The 19066-nt window shown below is 41.7% G+C and overlaps 1 protein-coding gene across 3 annotated transcripts in view; it reads right to left on the bottom strand.

The window, feature by feature from the left end:
* Positions 1 to 19066, bottom strand: part of sez6b (seizure related 6 homolog b) — a 950260-nt gene that overhangs the window by 181881 nt on the left and 749313 nt on the right. For all 3 annotated transcript variants that reach the window (XM_072242771.1, XM_072242770.1, XM_072242772.1), the window contains exon 5: positions 11666 to 11851. In XM_072242771.1, coding sequence (XP_072098872.1) covers positions 11666 to 11851 — 186 coding nt within the window. The remainder of the gene's footprint in view (positions 1 to 11665; positions 11852 to 19066) is intronic.

Raw genomic sequence — 19066 nt, 5'->3', positions numbered from 1 at the left:
GGCATGACATCTAAAATTTTGATAAACTTCAAGGATGCGTGGTGGAGAGTATATTGACTGGCTGCATCTCAGCCTGGTAAGAAAACAGCAATGCCCTTGAACGGGAAATCCGACAAAAAGTAATGGATACGGCCCAGTCCATCACTGTTGTCGCAGGAAAACAGCATCCATCATCAGGGGCCACGAGCACTCAGGTCACGTTCTCTTCTCATTCCAGCCATCAGGAAGAAGGTACAGGAACCTCAAGACTCACATCACCAGGTTCATGAACAGTTATTATCCCTCAACCATCAGGCTCTTGAACCAGAGGGGATAACTTCACTCAACCTCACTTATCCCATCAGTGAACTGTTCCCACAACCTATGGACTCACTTTTAAGAACTCTTCATCTCATGTTCTCATTATTTATTTCTTATTTATTTATTATTAATATTTCTATTTTGTATTTGCACAGTTTGTCTTTTGCACACTGCTTGTTCACCCTGTTGTGTGTGGTCTTTCATCAATTCTATTATAGTTCTTGGATTTACTGAGTAGGCCCTCAAGAAGACGTATGTAATATGATAATAAATCTACTTTGAACTGTGAGTTAGATTTTTCCAATATACAGAATATACAGTAAATGTGACCACAACACATGTTGCATTTGCTGAAGTTGCAAGTGTCTTGGGAAAGGTCAATGGAGGTGGAAGAGTGAACCAGTTTCCAGTGGAGAGTGACATCACTGGGCTCTAGTTTTAACATAGCTTAATTCAAAGATGTAAAAGGACCCTTCTGATCACTGCAAATTGTGCTCTACGTACAACATTGCAGAATTCAAATCGAGTTCACAAATCCTCAGCTCGGTTCCCTAATGAATATAAATCACAGCATCAAACTGTCAATAAAATGGACAATACCAGAGGGAATATGTGCATGGAAAGGCACCACTTGCTGATGATTCTGCACAACTGCAGCCTTGCTTTGCATTTGACTTGTGCTGTATAACACCACACAGTAGATGACACTTCAAAGGAATGTTATTGCAATATGTTCATTTCAAAGAAATTCTGCAGCTTTAATCCTGAAAAGTCAGCTGGGCTGGCAAAAAAAAACTCTTGCAGCTTGAACCAAGTTGTGTAATGATGTTTCATCTATGTTACTGGAAGTTATCATTGACATACAGCTATGAGTCTTTGTGCTTAGCTACAACAACTTACTTCAAGTAAATGAAAGACACCAAGGTGGTTATTTTGCTAGCTTTTCCCACTTGTCTGCTTAGTAAAACTGAGCTTGTATTATTCATCTACATGTCAGATAATGAATCTGGAAATGAATAACTTAGCTGGGGAAAATCAGAATTGTAATTTTTATTGATCAAATTATTCGCCTCATGCTGCATCCTACTGTCTTCTGAATTTTTCTGCTCAGAGTAATTAGGGTGATGATGCTCCACAGACCTGAATTAAGAGGAGTCAGCATGGGTGCTCCCTAGGGGATAAAACCAATCAAATGCCTAGTGTCTATTCGCCTTTGCTTTTGACAAGATTAAGTGAAGGTGGTAAAACAAAATACACATACTGAAGATTTATTTGTCCTTTTCATTTATGCATGAAGTGTTAACATTGTTTTCCATACTGGTATTTAGTAAGCTCCTCTAATTGCACATGAATGGAGAAGGCTCAAATATGCTGGCGGCAGAGAGGGCAGATTGTGCAAGAACTGCAGATTTCCTTCCTTGCGGGGTGTTAGTGGACCTGACAGTTTTCCTTGACAATCCAGTCACCTTGTGGTTACCAAGACCAGCTTTTTTAAAGAAATATTCCAGATTTATTTAATTATTTGAATTTAAATTCTCCATTTGCCACAGTGAAATTCAAACTTCCCTTTGGTCAATAATCCAGCTGTCAGTACTGCACAACTGCACTTACTCAAACAAATACTCTTGTACTTTTATGTCAACTCATATGACTTCTGTGCAGCCAAGTTATGGAAATAATTAAAATATATTGACATTAATACAGTATATACTTTTATTTAATTCACACCAGTTACGAATGTTAGTGGCAAACTCAGCACTTAATGCTATTCACTAAATTCCTTTGGAGTTACAGGTTTTTGCAGTATAGAAACATGTCCTTTGAGCCATCATACCCATGTTGATCTTTTTACAAGGTTACACTAAGCTCATTTGTCCACAATGCCCATAACCTTCTATGCCTTGCCTATTTAAGTGCCTGACTAAAAGTCACTGAAACATAATGATTGTATCTTTAAAACTCCTTCCTCTCATCTCAAACAATTGTGCTCTTCTTTTTGATACCTCTATATGGGAAGAAGTTTCTGAATCTCTACACTATCCATGACTCTTACATTTTTATACTCATCTGCTTCATAACCTCTTAGCATCCTTTACTCCAGGGAAGCCAACTCCAGAATATCCTTTCTCTCCCAAATATCCGGTTCTCCAGTCCTGGCCACACCCTGGTAAACCTCTGAATCCTCTGCAAAGCAATCAAATTTTCCCATAGTATGGTGAGCAGAAATGGACACAACTTTCCAAATGTGGGCTAACCTGTGTTCTATGCAGTTGAAATATAAATTCTGATCTTTCAAATTCTGCACCAGATCAATGAAGACAAGCATGCCACAAGCTTTCTTCATCACTCTATCTACCTGATAAGTCACTTTCAGAGAACTATGGACTTGAGCTCAAAGGTGCCTCAATATTCCTTAGCATCCTATTTACTCTATATATTCTTCCTTACTTAACTTTGTCAAATGCTTCATATTTGCACTTATCGGAATTAAATCCCATCTGCCAACTCTCCACCCAACTTTCCATCTGATCGATATTTGAGTGTAGCCTTAGACAGCTCTCTTTGTTCTGCACACTACCACCACCAATTTTCATGTTATCTGCATAATCATACCTCATACACTCAACATCCAAGTTGGTACATATATCACAAGCAGCAAAGGTCCCAGTACTGATCTCTGCAGATCATTACTGGTCATTGACTTCTAATCAGGAAAGCATCCTTCCACGCTACCCTTTGTCTCTTCTCACCAATCCAATCTTGTATCCAATTAGCCACATTGCTTTGGATCCAATGTTCCTTAACTAAACCTGGTTATGTCAAATGATTTACTAAACTTGGTATAGATAATATCTACCTTCCAGGCTGGATTAGTCTTCACTCAATCAAATTAGAGAGACAATATTTCCCTGTATGCATCCCATAACATCAAACACCTCCAGCTCTTCAACACTGAACTGCTCCAAACTATCCATATACTCTTCCCTGAACCCACCATCTTCGACTTCTATCTCCTCGGTGAATACAGAATAGAAGTATTTATTTAGAACCTTACCCACATCAACCTGGTTCCACAAATGGATTCATTCTTAGGTCCACAAATGTCCACTTCTCTGAATGTCCATGATGTCAAAAACATTTCTAATATTATGTCAACCAAACAAGTGGCTGTGTTATAATTGAATGTCAACATTGTCAGGGCTTTATATACCCCATTATGTGAAGCAGTTAAGCCTGAAGGACCATGTATAGCCAAAGTTTTCACCACTGAGAACAAGGACAGCTGAAAGAAAGTTCTCACTTGGATATTCCATACAAAGTAAGTGCAGGCTTACTTAACAGTTTCCTTGGCTAACTTCTTGCTTCCGATATCCTTATGGAAGGTCTTGGTATTTTCTTTAACTTTGGCCCCAGTTTGTCCTCCTAATTTATTGCATAAGTTATCCCTTGTAAACTCTATGTTCTTCAAAGGACCCTCCCCCACTCAATCCTAGTGCCTACCCTTGCCAAACATTTCCTTTTTATTCCCTAATAAAACCTTCAATTTCCTTTGTCATCCAAGGTCCCCTAATCTTTGCCTTTCACACTTTCCAGAACCTGCTGGCCCTGACTTTGCCTACTTGTCAGGTCTCATTCTACCTGCAAGCATCTGCTCCCAACCTATCTTCATCAGGATCACTCTTACACCATTGATACCGTTGATATCAGCTTTCTCCCATCAGGAAAGACATCTTTGTGAATGGTTTCAGTCCTGTGCTCAAGATAGTCACAGGATGATGTTAGGTGGCAAGTTCTAGTTAGTTAGTTAGTTTGATGGAAGAGAAGGGTTAGGTTGATTTTAGAATAGGTTAAAAGGTCAGCACAACATTATGGGCCGACGGGCTTGTACTGTGCTGTAGTGTTCTATTTTCTATGATGCTTTTATTGCCAATAGTCCAGAATTTTCTGACAGCATCAAACCTCTCCTGCTCATCATTTATCTACTTGTTAAGCCTACACTCTTTATTGTATGAAATATCCAGGTGAGAACTCTCTTTCTGCTGTCCTAAGTTCAAACTTCAAAGTAAATTACATATGTGCCACCATATTTTCTTGCAGGCATTCACAGTAAATACAATAAAAATAATAGAATCAATGAAAGTCTGCCCCCATAGGACGGACAACAACCAATAAACAAAAGCTAACAAACTGTGCAAATACAAAATGAGTTAAAAATAAACAAAATAATAATAATAATAAATAAATAAGCAAAAATATAGAGAAAATGAGGTGTAGGGACTTTGAGAGTGAGTCCATTGGTTGTGGGAACATTTCAATGCTGGGGCAAATGAAGTTGAGTGAAGTTATCCACTCTGGTTCAAAATCCTGATGGTTGAGGCGTAGTAACTGTTCCTAAACCTAGTGGTGTAAGTCCTAAGGCTCCTGTACTTTCTTCTTGATGAAAGCAGCGACAAGAGAGCACAACCTGGATGTTCTTGATGAGGGATGCTGGTTTCTGGCGACAATGTTTGGTGTAGATGTGCTCGATGATGGGGAGGGCTTTACCCGTGATGGGCTGGGCTGTATCCATTACTTTTTGTAGGCTTTTCCGTTCAAGGCCATTGGTGTTTCTATACCAGGCTTTGATGCAGCCAGTCAATATATTCTCCACCACACATCCAGAGAAGTTTGTCAAAGGTTTAGTTGGCATGCTGAATCTTTGCAAACTTCTAAGGAAGTAGAGGCACCATTGTGTTTCCTTCAGAATGGCACATGTGCTGAAGGCAGAACAGATCTTCTGAAATGATCCCACTAAGGAATTTAAAGTTGGTGATCCTCTCTAGCTCTGATCTCCGCATGAGACTGGCTCACGGACCACCATTTTCCTCATCCCAAAGTCAATAATGAGCTCCTTGGTCTTGCTGGCATTCAGTAAAGGTTGCTGTAGTGGAACCGAACAGCCAGTGTGTCAATCTTCCTCCTATATGCTAATTCATCATCACCTTTGATTTGGTCTACAACAGCAGTCTCATCAGCAAACTCTAATATGGCATTGAAGCTGTTCTTAGCCTCACAGTCTTAAGTGTAACACATGTAGAGCAGGGGGCTAAGCACACAGCTTTGGGCTGCACCTGTATTGATGGAGATTGTGGAGGAGACATTGTTGCCAATCCGAAATGACTGGGGTCTGCAAGTGAGGAAACTGAGGATGAAGTTGCACAAGGCCTAGGTTTTGAAGCCTTTTGATTGGTTTTGAGAGATGATAGTACTGAATACTGAGTTTCAGTCAATCTTGATGCATGCACCAAGATGCTCCAAGGTTGTCCAGATGCTCCAACGTTGAGTGAAGAGCCAATAAAGTGGTATCTGCTGTTGATCTATTGTGACGGCAGGCAAATTGGAGTGGATCCAATTCGCAGGAGTTGTTATGTTTCATCACCAGGCTCTTAAAACACTTGATTGCTGTGGATGTAAGGGCTGCTAGATCATAGTCACTGAGGCAGGTTAACGTGCTTTTCTTAGGCACTGGTAGTTTTTTATTGGATTTATTTAACGATACAGCGTGGAGTAGGCCTATCCGTCCCTTCGAGGCATGCTGCCACAGGAACCACTGACAAACCCAGTTAGTCCTATCGTAATCACTGGACAATTTACAATGACTAAATAACCTATTCAGTATGCCTTTGGACTATGGGAGGAAACTGGAGGACCGGGAGAAAATCCGCACATTCCATGAGGAAGGTGTGCAGAGACTCCTCACAGAATGGCACTGGAATTGAACTCCGAACTCTGGATGCCCTGAACTGTATAGTGTCACACTAACCACTCTACCACTGTGATATAATTAAAATCTGTTTGAAGCAGGTACGTAGGTACCTCAGACTGCTGAAGTGAGAGGTTAAAGATATATTGCTGGGCACACCAGGCAGTTAATCAACACAGATCTTTTGAACTCAGTAAGGTACCTGTCTGGGCTGGATGCCTTCTGTATGCTCACCCTCCACAAGGAAGCTCCCATGCCTGCCTCAGAGACTGAAAACATAGCGTCATCAGGGTCTATGGAAGTTATTGAAGCTGTTTCCATGTTTTGACGGTCAAAACGAGCATAAAAGGCATTGAGCTCATCTGGGTGTGAAACCTTTTTGTCACCTATGTTGCTTGGCTTCACTTTGTAGTGAAACCAAACCCTGCTACAGCTGTCAAGCATCCTTCGGTGATTGAAGTTTGGTCTGGATTTGCCACTTCACATGTGAGTTGGCGTTCTGGAGATCGTACCTGAATGATTCGTATTTTGCTTGGTCTGAGTGCCACAGAACTGGCCCTACCCCATTGCAGATCTTGTGGTTAATCCAGGGCTTCTAGTTGGGAAAGACTCTAAATGATTTTGTGCTGACACACTGGTCTACATCTGTTTATATAGTCCGTGACAACCGTGGCGGTATTTGTTCAGATCCTCTTATGAGCCCGTGAATATGGCCCAGTCCACCAACTCAAAGCTGCTCCTCTGCTCCTGCGACTACCTCTTTGTTGTCTTTGTTTCTGGAGCCTTGCTCTTTAACCTCTGCCTGTATGCGGGTAGCATAAGTACAGCCAAGTGATCATATTTCCACAATGTGGTCAAGGCACAAAACAGTTGGCATTCTTAATTGTATTATGGCAATGGTTGAGTTTGTTGGGACCCCTGGTTCTGCAGGTGTTATGTTGATGATAATTGGGCAGAGATCTTCTGTCAGCCTATCCGGTGTGTCCAGAGTGAGCTATATCTCTGTGAAACACAGAATGCAGCAATTCCTCATTTCCCTCCAATGCAGCAATTTTGCTCTTAGGTCCGCAATCTTGTTCTGCAGAGTCATTGGGGCACTAGTCATCCCAAACATAAACTGTGTCAGCTGTTTCCATCTGGCAATTAATACCACATCATTAAAGCCAGGACCAACAAGCTATGGGACAGCTTCTTTCTATAAGCCATTAGACTTATAAATTCACATGTCTATACATAGCAATGGAATCATAACGCAAAGATTTTTACTCCCTGACATTGTGGGACAAATGAAAGATTTAAATAAATAAATAATATTGCTAATAAGATACTGGGTAGAGGCAATTTCATACCCCAGTATTTTACTCTGGCTTGGAGTCCTCCCCTCTCCCTCATTTTTGGCCATGGTGATGTACCTTTGTTAGCTTAAAGGTGCCATACCTGCATGCTTGAGAGCAAAGACCACTGAGTCCTTCAGAAAACTGTGAAATCACAGTTCATTAAGATGGTATGTTACTTAAAGGGAAATTACAGACCGCAGAATTCAGTGAGAGCAGTTCATGTGTTCAGTGATTAGTTCAAAGTTATAGTGAATGAAGATGTTCACACTGGCTCAGGAGCCTGATGGTTGAAGTGTAGTAACTGTTGCTGACCCTGGTGGTAAGGGACCTAACGCTCTTGACTCTCTTTCCTGTTGGTAGCAGTGAGAAGATTAGTTCTCAGTGGTGAAGTTTTGGGTGATGTACAATCCTTCAGGCTTAACTGCTTCACATGAATGGGTAGACGAAGTCCCGTCATCTTTGACATTCGACTAATCCATGGCTAATTGCTTGGTTAACATCATATCAGGAATCTCTCTTTCATGATGGCCATTTAAAGGGTTAAAGCAATTAAAAAAACAATAAATTCAAAAAATTGCAAACAAAATGGTCTTTTGCATATCTGGATCACTGGAAGTCCTTCCTCTCCCGTGGAGTGAAGGGAGACACTGGTCCTGGACCAGGACTACTCTGGAACAAGCGCAGTGGGGAGATTTCTTAGTGAATCCTACCCCCAGATTCCACAAGGACTCCAAAAACAAAGGTACAGAGCCCCAATTCAGCACTACCAACCTTCTAATGTTACAGTGGGAGGGGGCAGGCAGGTAATGCAATGTGCTGGGAGTTCCATGTGGATCTTCCAGCACATCAGTGCATTTGGCATGTCATCTAAAACTTTGACAAGCTTCTATAGATGCACAGTGGAGAGTATCCTGGCTGGTTGCACCATGGCCTGGTATGGAAACACCAATCCCCAAGAATGGAAAAAGTATCCATCACAAGAAAATCCCTCTCCTTCAATGATTACATCTACAAGGAGCGACCTCACCGTTCAGGCTGCTCCAATCACTGCTGTCATTGGGAGGGAGGTACAGGACCCTTGGGTCCCACACCACCAGGTTCATAAACAGTTATTACCCATCAACCATCATATACCTGAACCAGCATGGATAACTTCACTCAACTTCATTCAACTCAGTATTTATTTATTTTTCTATTTGAACACTAACTGTTTTCAGTCTTGGTTTTTGTGTAGTTTTTCATTGATTATGTCGTATTTCTTTGTTCTGCTATGAATGCCTGGAATAAAATGAATCTCAGCGTAATATCTGGTGACATATACATACTTTGATAGTAAATTTATTTTGAACTTTGAACTTTGAAATGCTGGCATTTCTCAGGAAAAATCTAGGTCATCGTGTTTCGCTGTGATATGCTGGTACAACTGAACGGCCCACTGGGAAACTACAGAAGGTACTTAAAAGCCAACTGCAGTGCTGTGGCTCTGGTATCTCAGGGTTAGGATGTCAGTTCATATTCTCTAAAGGCTCTTTGAAGAGAATATCTGCCTCCACTTCAAATGTGCATTGTGGTGTTGTTTTCATGAGACCTATTTTTGTCGAGCATTTTCCTACACTTTCAAGTTACATATCAATACTTTATTTTCACTGATGCTTTTTTTTTCATTATGTCCTCATTGATAGCATAAGATACTCCAGGGTAAGAAGCACTATAAAGCTCTCACAAATCTGCTTCACTAATACGCCAACTCCAATGTCAGAAGAGCACCTGCTACAGCCGCAGTATGTTTCATTCCACTCTCAGCCAGGATTATAGCCTTCCGGGTGATGTTGTTCATTTATGCCAAACTGTGTGCCCACAGATGCAGTGATTAGCATCAAGGATGCTTAGAAGAGACAGATCTATCCACGCTCTATTCACTCAAATCCCAGAGAAAAGAGTACAGGCTTCTCACTCGCCGCTCTGAGGGTTTTCACAGCAAGGATTCTGGAGAGAATGAAACCTTATTCAGAGCGGAGCGCAAAGGAGGAAATAGAGGGGAGGAGGAATGGGATGGGGAGCTGATTTGGTTGCTCTTGGCAACAATAACGTAACAGGCAATTTCATATGGAAAATTTACACATTAAGAATTACGACGAAGCCGACGGGTGATGTGGTGGCATCCGCACCATTCTTTGAGGAGAGAGGTCACGGGTTTGAAACCGGACGGCTCCTTACACGCCTTCCATCCATGCTGAGTTAAGAATTGAGCTAGCAATCTGGCCTCGTAAAAATGAAACAGACAAAAATACTCGAGGAAAGGCAAGTCTGCCACCCACTGTGCCACAAGACGCAGAAAGGAACAACAAGAACGATGAAAAATCAGTTCAAACTCAGGATATGGATGGCAAGTAAGGGGATGTATTAAAAGAACATAGATTGGTCAACTTAAAAAGAAATGCAAGAAAGGCAGATCTATTGAATCATATATGATTTAAATTGTGAATGAAAGAACAATCAAATTTCAAGAAGTTGGACATAATTGATTTGAAAAGTTATGAATTTGCAATTCCTTATTAATTTACCTCCACTTACTATTCAGGCTTTACTACTTACTTATAATGCAATAACTATATGAATATGTATAATGACAACAGCATGGAGTTACGTGCAACCTTAATATGTCCAAGATTATTTCACAGGAGAGTTACTAGACAAAATTTAACACCAGCATTCAAACATGCTCAAATTGACCAAGACTATCAGTAAAGTGGGTAAAGGGCAACTGTCTCCAGAGGCAGGTGGATTAAGAATCAAATAACAAAGACGGGCATAAAAACAAAGAGCAGTCATTGCCCCACTTGGAGTACTGTGTTCAGTTCTGGTCACCTCACTACAGGAAGGATGTGGATACTATCGAAAGAGTGCAGAGAAGATTTACAAGGATGTTGCCTGGATTGGAGAGCGTGCTTTATGAAAGCGGGTTGGGTGAACTTGGTCTTTTCTCCCTGGAGCGACGGAGGATGAGAGGTGACCTGATAGAGGAGTATAAGATGGTGAGAGGCATTGATCGTGTGGATAGCCAGAGGCTTTTTCCCAGGGCTGAAATGACTAACACGAGGGGGCATAGTTTTAAGGTGTGTGAAAATAGGTACCAAGGGGATGTTTTTCACACAGAGAGTGGTGGGTGTGTGGAGTGCACTGCCGGCAATGGTGGTGGAGGTGGATACAATAGGGTCTTTTAAGAGAATTTTAGATAGGTACATGAAGCTTAGAAAAATAGTAGGCTATGTGGTAGGGTAATTCAAGGCAGTTTCTAGAGTAGGTTACATGGTTGGTACAGCAATGTGGGCCGAACAGCCTGTAATGTGTTGTAGATTTCTATGTCTACGTCTCTGTCTATGAACAACGTTTTCCACTGGGAATATCAATGCTTCAGAATTCACTGCTTGAAAGTGTGGCGGAAGCAAATACAGTTGTTGATTTCAACAGGGACTCGATAGATAAGTGATGGAAAAAGAATTTGCAGGTCCATGGAGGTAATAGAACTGACTGGATTGACCTGAGTCATAAAATAATACAGCACGGAAAAAGGCCTAGGGTCTAGCTTTATCCGTGTAAGCTAGTCCCATTTGTCTGTATTGGCCCATAATCCCTCTAAACCATTTGTCTCCATGTCCATCTGTCTGTTAAATGTTGAATTGTATCTGCCTCAACCACCTCCTCTAGTAGCACAATCCATATATGCCCCACGCTTTTTGTGAAGAAATTGCCCCTTGGGTTCCTTTTAAATCTTTATCACTCACCTTAAACCTATGCCCTTTAGTTTTTAATTCCCTTTTCCTGGGAGAAAAGAATGTGTGTATTTACCCCTCATGATTCCATACAAGTCTAAAAGGTCACTTCTCAGCCACTACGCTCCAAGGAATAAAGTCCTAGCCTGCCCAACATCTTCCTGTCCTGAGAGCATTCTCATAAACACAATGGATTCATAGATGCTGGCTGACTTGCTGAGCTCCTCCAGCATTTTCTGTGTATTGTACAGCATTCTTGTAAATCCTCTTTGCACTCTTGCAGACAATCAGCATAAATTGATGGATGGAATGATGCTGCGATGAGCTTGTGACTCCACATAGTGATATAAAATGTTTGTGCAAACTGCTGACCTAACTTTTGAAAGAGGGGATGTAGCGGGCTGTGAAGAATTCTACCCATTAGTAAGCAGTAAACTCTGAACACAGGCAACCTTGTCTTTGTAGAGCCTGTACTGCTTTGGCTAGTGAACCATGCCTCTCATAGTCCTTACCGAGGCACTGGGGCTCTGTGTCACTCCACTGAGGCTTGCTGCCATTAACGCAGGTGAGGGAAGATAAGCCTTGCAGCCGGTATCCAGAATTGCAGTAGAAGTGTGCCACTCCGCCAGGATGGAGGCTGGTGACGGACACATCCCCGGAAGAAGGTTTCTGGGGAAATCCACAGCTCAGCAGGTAAGCTACAGAAAGACAGGAGGCACAAAAGAAAGCACAGTGAAAATCGTTAGAAAATAAAGTTAGCACTACCAATGCCTTAATAAAAAATTAGGAAGACATTCTCAGATCACTGGCCGTCGTTTGCTTTTCCACTTGAAGAGGAAAGATAAGTAAAATTAAATGAAGTAAAAGTTACATATCTAAGCAGCAGAAGTGCTAGATTATTTTAGGGGAGAAGTGCAACTGTAATTATTATGTGAAGGTGATTACATTTCAACTCAAACTTTTTTTTCTTTATTTTATTACCAGTGAATCACTTTCCTTGACTGAAATAAAGGACCCCTGGCAATCTGTCAATGCAGCAATGTGGACATCTCCTTGGAAGTACAAGGTACTACTGGAAAGATCGCCAATCTTCCCGCCAGCTGTGGAAAATTTCTTCTTTGTGGGGATATCCCTTTTTGTGGAATTGCAAACTTTCTCCAAATCCACAGGTTTTGACTTTGCAAAGTGTTTTCTTCCATTATACTTCAGAAAGAAATCCTGCAGAACTCGCTCCATGTTATGCAGCAGCAATGATCTTGCATATGACAGCCTGAATAACTACTCACACTGACTGAAAATAACCAGACACACGGTTATTTCTGGAAATGAACCACTCCAATGCACTTTCTTTCCCTTGGCAATACTGTCCCTTTCCGCACCTCTCTCCTTTGGAAGTTACCATCTTCTCATTATGACAGATCCTCTACACACAATGTCAGAAGAACCCTGATCTGATTTCAATAACTATCATGCACACAAACTCAAAATGATCATCCCCTTACCTAGTACTACTTCACCTTGAATGGGATTAATTAACTTAGAAGATCATTAGAATGAGAACTAAAACCTCATGCTGGCCTTTGGCCTGGTGGACTGTTGATGAGGATCTTGAGAGAATAGAAACCCTATGACTTTTCAGGTCATCTCCATCATTCAGTAAGAACCTCATCATTGAAATTTTCCCACAACCTCTGGACTCACTTCCATGGACTCTTTATCTAATGCTCTTGATATTCATTGTATATTTATTTATTATTATTATTTCTTTCTTTTTGTATTTGCACAATTTCTTGTTTTTTTTCTCACTGATTGAACACACAAGTTAATGTGGTCTTCCATTGATTCTGTTATGGTTATTATTCTATTATAAACTTACTGAGTATGCCCACAAGAACATCTTGGCTAATCCAAGATTAATTTAATTTCTTCCCCAATCCCCACGTCTCTCAATTTCATTGGTGATCAAAAATCTACCCACCTCAGCCTTGAATATACTTGATACCAGAACATCAAGAGCCCAGTGGAGGGGAAAATTTTAAAGATTAATAACTATCTGTGAGAGGAACTTTCTCTTTGTCCTTGGTTACAGATAATTGAGGCAAAAGAAATAGCTTCTCTCTTTTACCTTGCCAGTCCTTCATTGAATCTTGTAAATCTCAGTGTGATTGTTTTTAACCTTTCCGAACTCCGATTAAACTGACCATTCTATTCAATTTACTCCCCCAGGAGTCAGCCTGTATCTCAATGCAGCAGAACATCCTTTCAGGTTGGAAACTAAGATGGAAATAATATATGAGCTGTAGTTTCATCAATGCCTTGATATTTGCACCAAGACTTCACTACTCTTATAGTCCAGCCCCATTGGGATCTTTCGATTCACTTCTGTCAGCCACCAGTGGCAATGAATTCTGCAGATTCACTATCTTTTGGCTAAAGAAGTTAATTCTCTTCTCCGTTCTAAATGGAGTCCCTCTATCCTGAGGCTGTGCCCGCAGGTCCTAGACTCTCCAATCATCCTCTCCATGTCCACTCCATCTAGGCCTTTCAACATTCAATTGGTTTCAATGATATCCCCCTTTAATCTTCTAAATTCTAGCAAGTGAAGGCTCAGACCATTGCTCCTCATGCAATAAGCCTTTCTTTCCCAGAATCATTCTCGTGAACCTCCTCTGAACCCTCTCTAGTCAGCTATCCTTTCTCAAATAATCGGCACGAAACTGCTCACAATGCTCCAAGTGAGGCCTCACCAGTGCCCCAAAAAGCCTCAGCATCACAGCCTTGCTCATAACGTGGCATAGCGGTTAGCACGACACTGTTACAGCTTGAGGCATCAGAGTTCGGAGTTTAATTCTGCCACTGTCTGTAAGGAGTTTCTATGTTCTCCTGTGACTGCATGGGTTTCCTCCTGGTGCTCTGGTTTCCTCCCAGAGTCCAAAAAATGTACTGGTTAGTAGCTCATTGTAAATTGCCCTGTGATTAGGCTAGTACTAAATAGATAGCTTGCTGGGAGACATGGCTTGCTGGACTGGAAGGGCCTGTTCCACATTGTATCTCTAAGAAAAAAAATTATGAGACAAACCTTAGTATATTCTAAGTATAGAATTTTTCTAAGTCACTACTCAGTATGACAAATATGCTTCCTCACTTCATATTATTTTAAAATTTCAATCCAAAAGTTTAATTAATCTGTCGTCTTTTACTTGCAGTAAATAGTTGAGATGTGATTAGTTAGACCACATTACAGACTAGCTATTTTTATTTGCGTTCTTATAAAAGTCTTGAGCACACTCAAGTTATCTTGGCAAAACATTCTGTAAATAACAAGATTTAACTGTAGCTAACCATAAATTTTTACATTAAGTCTCATTCTCACTTAGAGCTATTAACATAATTATTTAGTATTCCAACCAACCGGTTCAAGTGCCAACATGAAGATTTCCTACAAAATCCGGATTCTTATGAAACACACTGCAGTTTCTTAAAACTTGAATGATTGCATTAACGTTGTTCTGGAAAAGTTGGAACATAAGATGTGTTAAGTCCCTCAGGATACAAATCCCAGAATACACTGTTACTATTTAAAGGTGTTACTTCATTGATGGATGTCAGCCGTTACTTTCTACAAACAACAAATTATCCAGGAAGGCATTGGAGGAAATGGATTGGACGTTTTGTCAACCAAAACATCCCACCTCCGCCATTGGGCCCAGTGCGAACTTTAAGTCTGTAATCTAATCTGCTTCTGCAGAACAATATCTTGATTTTTCAAGTTAATATGGGAGTCACCCATTCCTAAACATCAACTATCAATCACTGTCCCACAGCCATTATAACTTGTTTTTCATGGGACTTTTAATGAAGCAAAATCATATTGGGAAGCATAAATCTGACACTATATTGGCAAGGGTATGAGATCAAAAGAGATGAATTTTAAGAAGCATCTTAAAGGAAGGAAAAGACATAGAGAGGCGGGGAGATTAGGAGAGGGAACTCAGGACCTTGAACTCTGAAAGCAAAGCTGAGGTGAGTAAGATTGGACTTGTGCAAGAGGAGAAGAAATGTCAACATCTTATAGGACTGGAACTCTGCCATGGATGGTCCCAAGCCTGGCTGCAAAAGGAAAGTTGTGCATTTCACTAGCAACGCCATCCTGTAAAAACACAGAACCCCAGATATGCCAACAGAAGCTCCAAAGTCCTCAGCCCTGGGAGAGCAGGGATCTTTACTTTGAAGTCATGTGGTGAAAGCAGAAGCTATGGGGCTGATCAACTTTCGGCCCAGGACAGAGGACTCTGGCGAGCTGCTGTCGATGGCCTATGCCCCCGCAGGGGTGATGGGCTTCAGTAAATAAGTAGGATATAGGACTGGAAGAGGTGACATTGATAGGAAGGCAGGAGAGGAGTTTGAAAGCGAGAACACTAATTTTAAATTGAAGAACAGCAAACTGGGACTTTGTGTAGCTCAGCCAACTCAAGGATGTTGATTGGACAGTACTGTGTATTTCATCCTAAGATAGCTGTCTATTTTGAGCAGGTGTTCTGTATGAGTCTTTTGTCTGTTATGAGTTGTTAAGATGATTAGTTAAGCTGTATTATAAATAGATGCCTTTTATCTGCATGCTTTTAGAATTCTTGTTTAAAATGGTAGCAACCTTGGCAAAGCAGTTAGCAATTAAAATGAAAATGCGAATGAAAAAAAAACTGCAAGTACTGAAACTGGAAAACAAAACAAAAAAAAAAATGTGCAGAACAATCAGTAGATCAGGCAGCATCTGGACAAAGAGAAAAATAATTTATATTCCAGTTCTAATGATGTGTCCGTGAGCTGAAATTTTAACTGTTTCTCTTTTTGCAGATGCTGAGTGGGGTGTGGGGGGTTCTTTTGAAGACCCTGGCCTAGAGTTAAACTCTGACCTTGGTTCTTTGAGGGAATGGGACCCGCTTTCAGGGCCTCATGACTGGCAGCTTTTTGATATCCCGAGGATGCGGCCTGGAAGACGAGCGCGCCTTCAGGGTTCCGGGATTTCATGGCTCTGGGGTGTGCTGATTCTAGGCCGGTGCCCCTGACTGAAGCATCATGGGAGAACATGGAACATCAGGGATAGTGGGTTAGCTGCCTTGGGTTGAGTGCCCGGAGAACTGCGCCTTTTTGGTGCCGACTCTCCGGGCGCAGAGCTCGGAAAAAGTGATGCAACAGACTTTTAACATCGTAAACGAGCGAGTTGTTTGTTATGTTTCCCCTCTCGCTGTGAAATGAGGATACCTCTTTTTCCCTTATTAGGGAGAGAGAGAGACCCTGTGGTATGTCAAATTATCAGGTGAACAAGTAGTTTTTGGGGTACTGCAAGTCTGTGTCTTTACTGATGCTTTGCTGCACATTTGAGTGCGCAGTGGAGGGTGCTGATGCTTTTTTCTGGTGGAAGTGGGGGGCTGTTCTCTTGCCGCTGCTTGTGTGTGGGGGTGGCTTTGGGGTTCTAGCATTTTAATTGTCACTCCTTCTTTGGGGCACTCCTCTATTTTCGTGGATGTCTGCAAGGAAAAAGACTTTCAGGATGTATATTTTATACATTTCTTTGACATTATATGTACCTATTGAACCTATTGAATGTTTCCAACATTTTCTGTGCTTATTTCACAAAAGGATTTGACTGGATAGCAGTGAGGTTTTCATTTTGGTCTCTTTTTTATTCATACCTGTTGATGAAATTAATTCATACTCTATCCAACCATTTTAAAGTGGGGGGGGGGTGGAAGACGGAGGACCAGAGAGGCACAACTAGTCCAGCTCTGCCTCACAGCTTCACCAGTTTGGGTCCAGTCCTGGCCTTCCAGGCTGTGTGTTAGGAGCTTACACCTTTGTCCTGTTACTACGTGGATTTATTCCAGAGGCTCTGGCTTCCTCCCACATCCCAAAAATGCAATGGTTAGTAGATTAATTGGCCACAGTGAAATTTCCCTAGTGTGCGCTAGATGACTGCAGAATCTGGGGGAATTAGAAATATAGAAACATAGAAAACCTACAGCACAGTACAGGCCCTTTGGCCCACAAAGCTGTGCCGAACATGTCCCTACCTTACAACTACCTAGGCTTTAGCCATAGCCCTCTATTTTTCTAAGCTCCATGTCGCCATCTAGGAGTCTCTTAAAAGACCCTATCGTTTCTGCCTCCACCACCACTGCCGGCAGCCCATTCCATGCACTCACCACCCTCTGCATATAAAACGTACACCCGAGATCTCCTCTGTACCTACTTCTAAGCACCTTAAAACTATGCCCTCTCGTGCTAGCCATTTCAGCCCTGGGAAAAAGCTTCTGACTATCCATACAATCAATGCCTCTCATTATCTTGTACACCTCTATCAGGTCACCTCTCATCCTCCGTTGCCCCAAGGAGAAAAGGCTGAGTTCACTCAACCTATTCTCATAAGGCATGCTCCCCAATCCAGGCAACATCCTCGTAAATCTAAGAACATTGATGGGAATGTTTAGCTAGCCACTATGCTCCCGTGCTACTGTGATCTGTACGAATGGATGCTTGGCCAGCGTGGACTTGGTGAGTGAAAGAGCCTGTTTCTCTGCTGTATCTCTCTATGAATCTACATCTATAGCAGAGATTTCTATTCTATAGTACATGGAGCACAAGCACATCCTTCCAAAGATTCAGAAATCAAAATGGAAACAATACTCAAAGTATGCCCTTACCAAAGACCTGAAGTACATTTGTATCAAAACTTGTACTTCAACCCACTTGCTGTGTCTTAAGGATAATACAACACAGATATAGATGCCTCAACACAGCTTGTCCAAGCTGACCTAGATGTCTTCTTGCGCTAGTTCTGTTTGTCTGTCTTAGGTCCATACACCTTTAAAACTTTCTTACGCACATACCTGTCTAATTGTGTTTTAAATGTTGCAATTGTCTCTACAGCTTCCTCTGGCAGCTTGTTCCATATACCCTCCATCCTCTCTGTGAAAAGGTGGCCCTTCGAGTCCCTTATAAATCTTTCTCCTCTCACCTTCATGCTCTCTGGTTTTAGACTCTTCTACACCGGGACAAAGGCTGCAACACAGTGTCTAGTGTTTACAGAGAATCGTGCAAAAAAACAATTAAAAAAACATCTAGCGAGTGGCATTTCTGTGGGTGGAAACACCTTGTGCATGAGTGAGGTCAGACGAGAATGGTCAGACTGGTTCAAGCTGTCAGGAAGGTGACAGTAACTCAGATAGCCAAGTGTTATAACAGTAGTGTGCAGAAGAGCATCCCTGGATACATAACAAGTGGATGGGCCACAGCCGCAGAAGACCATGAACATACACTCAGTACCTAATTAAGTGGCCACTGGGTGTACAAGATTGCCAGGACAATATTTTGGATGTGTTACTCTCTGTGTAACAAATGCACTGCTTGTTTCACAGCAGTTTTTAAGAGTCCAAAATTTGTTTAAGAACATTGGCAGAAGGGAAGCCAACTGGAACAGCATTGGAATGTTAGAAATGACAAGGACTTAGAGGTTTAATTGGATAAGCTAAGATAGGAGCACTGTTAGGCTTTCCCACAAGGCAGGCACAACGGTTACAAGTGGTAGATCACCTTGGGGTCAGATACAACAATGAGTCGTACTTCTGTCCTATCCTTAGTTCAGCAAACCATGCCAAGGGAGGGAAGAATGTTACAATGGCACGTAATCAAGCCCTTGCTGATTGACAATGCTTTATGTACACAAGGACACAAACAACAGGAATTCTACAGATGCTGGAAATTCAAACAACACACATCAAAGTTGCTGGTGAACGCAGCAGGCCAGGCAGCATCTCTAGGAAGAGGTACAGTCGACATTTCAGGCCGAGACCCTTCGTCAGGACTAACTGAAGGAAGAGTGAGTAAGGGATTTGAAAGTTGGAGGGGGAGAGGGA

The sequence above is a fragment of the Mobula birostris genome, chromosome 25 (assembly GCF_030028105.1).
Source record: "Mobula birostris isolate sMobBir1 chromosome 25, sMobBir1.hap1, whole genome shotgun sequence".
Classification (NCBI taxonomy): Eukaryota; Metazoa; Chordata; class Chondrichthyes; order Myliobatiformes; family Myliobatidae; genus Mobula; species Mobula birostris.
Note: the sequence above shows the minus strand (reverse complement) of the source record. Positions and strands in the feature narration are given on the sequence as shown.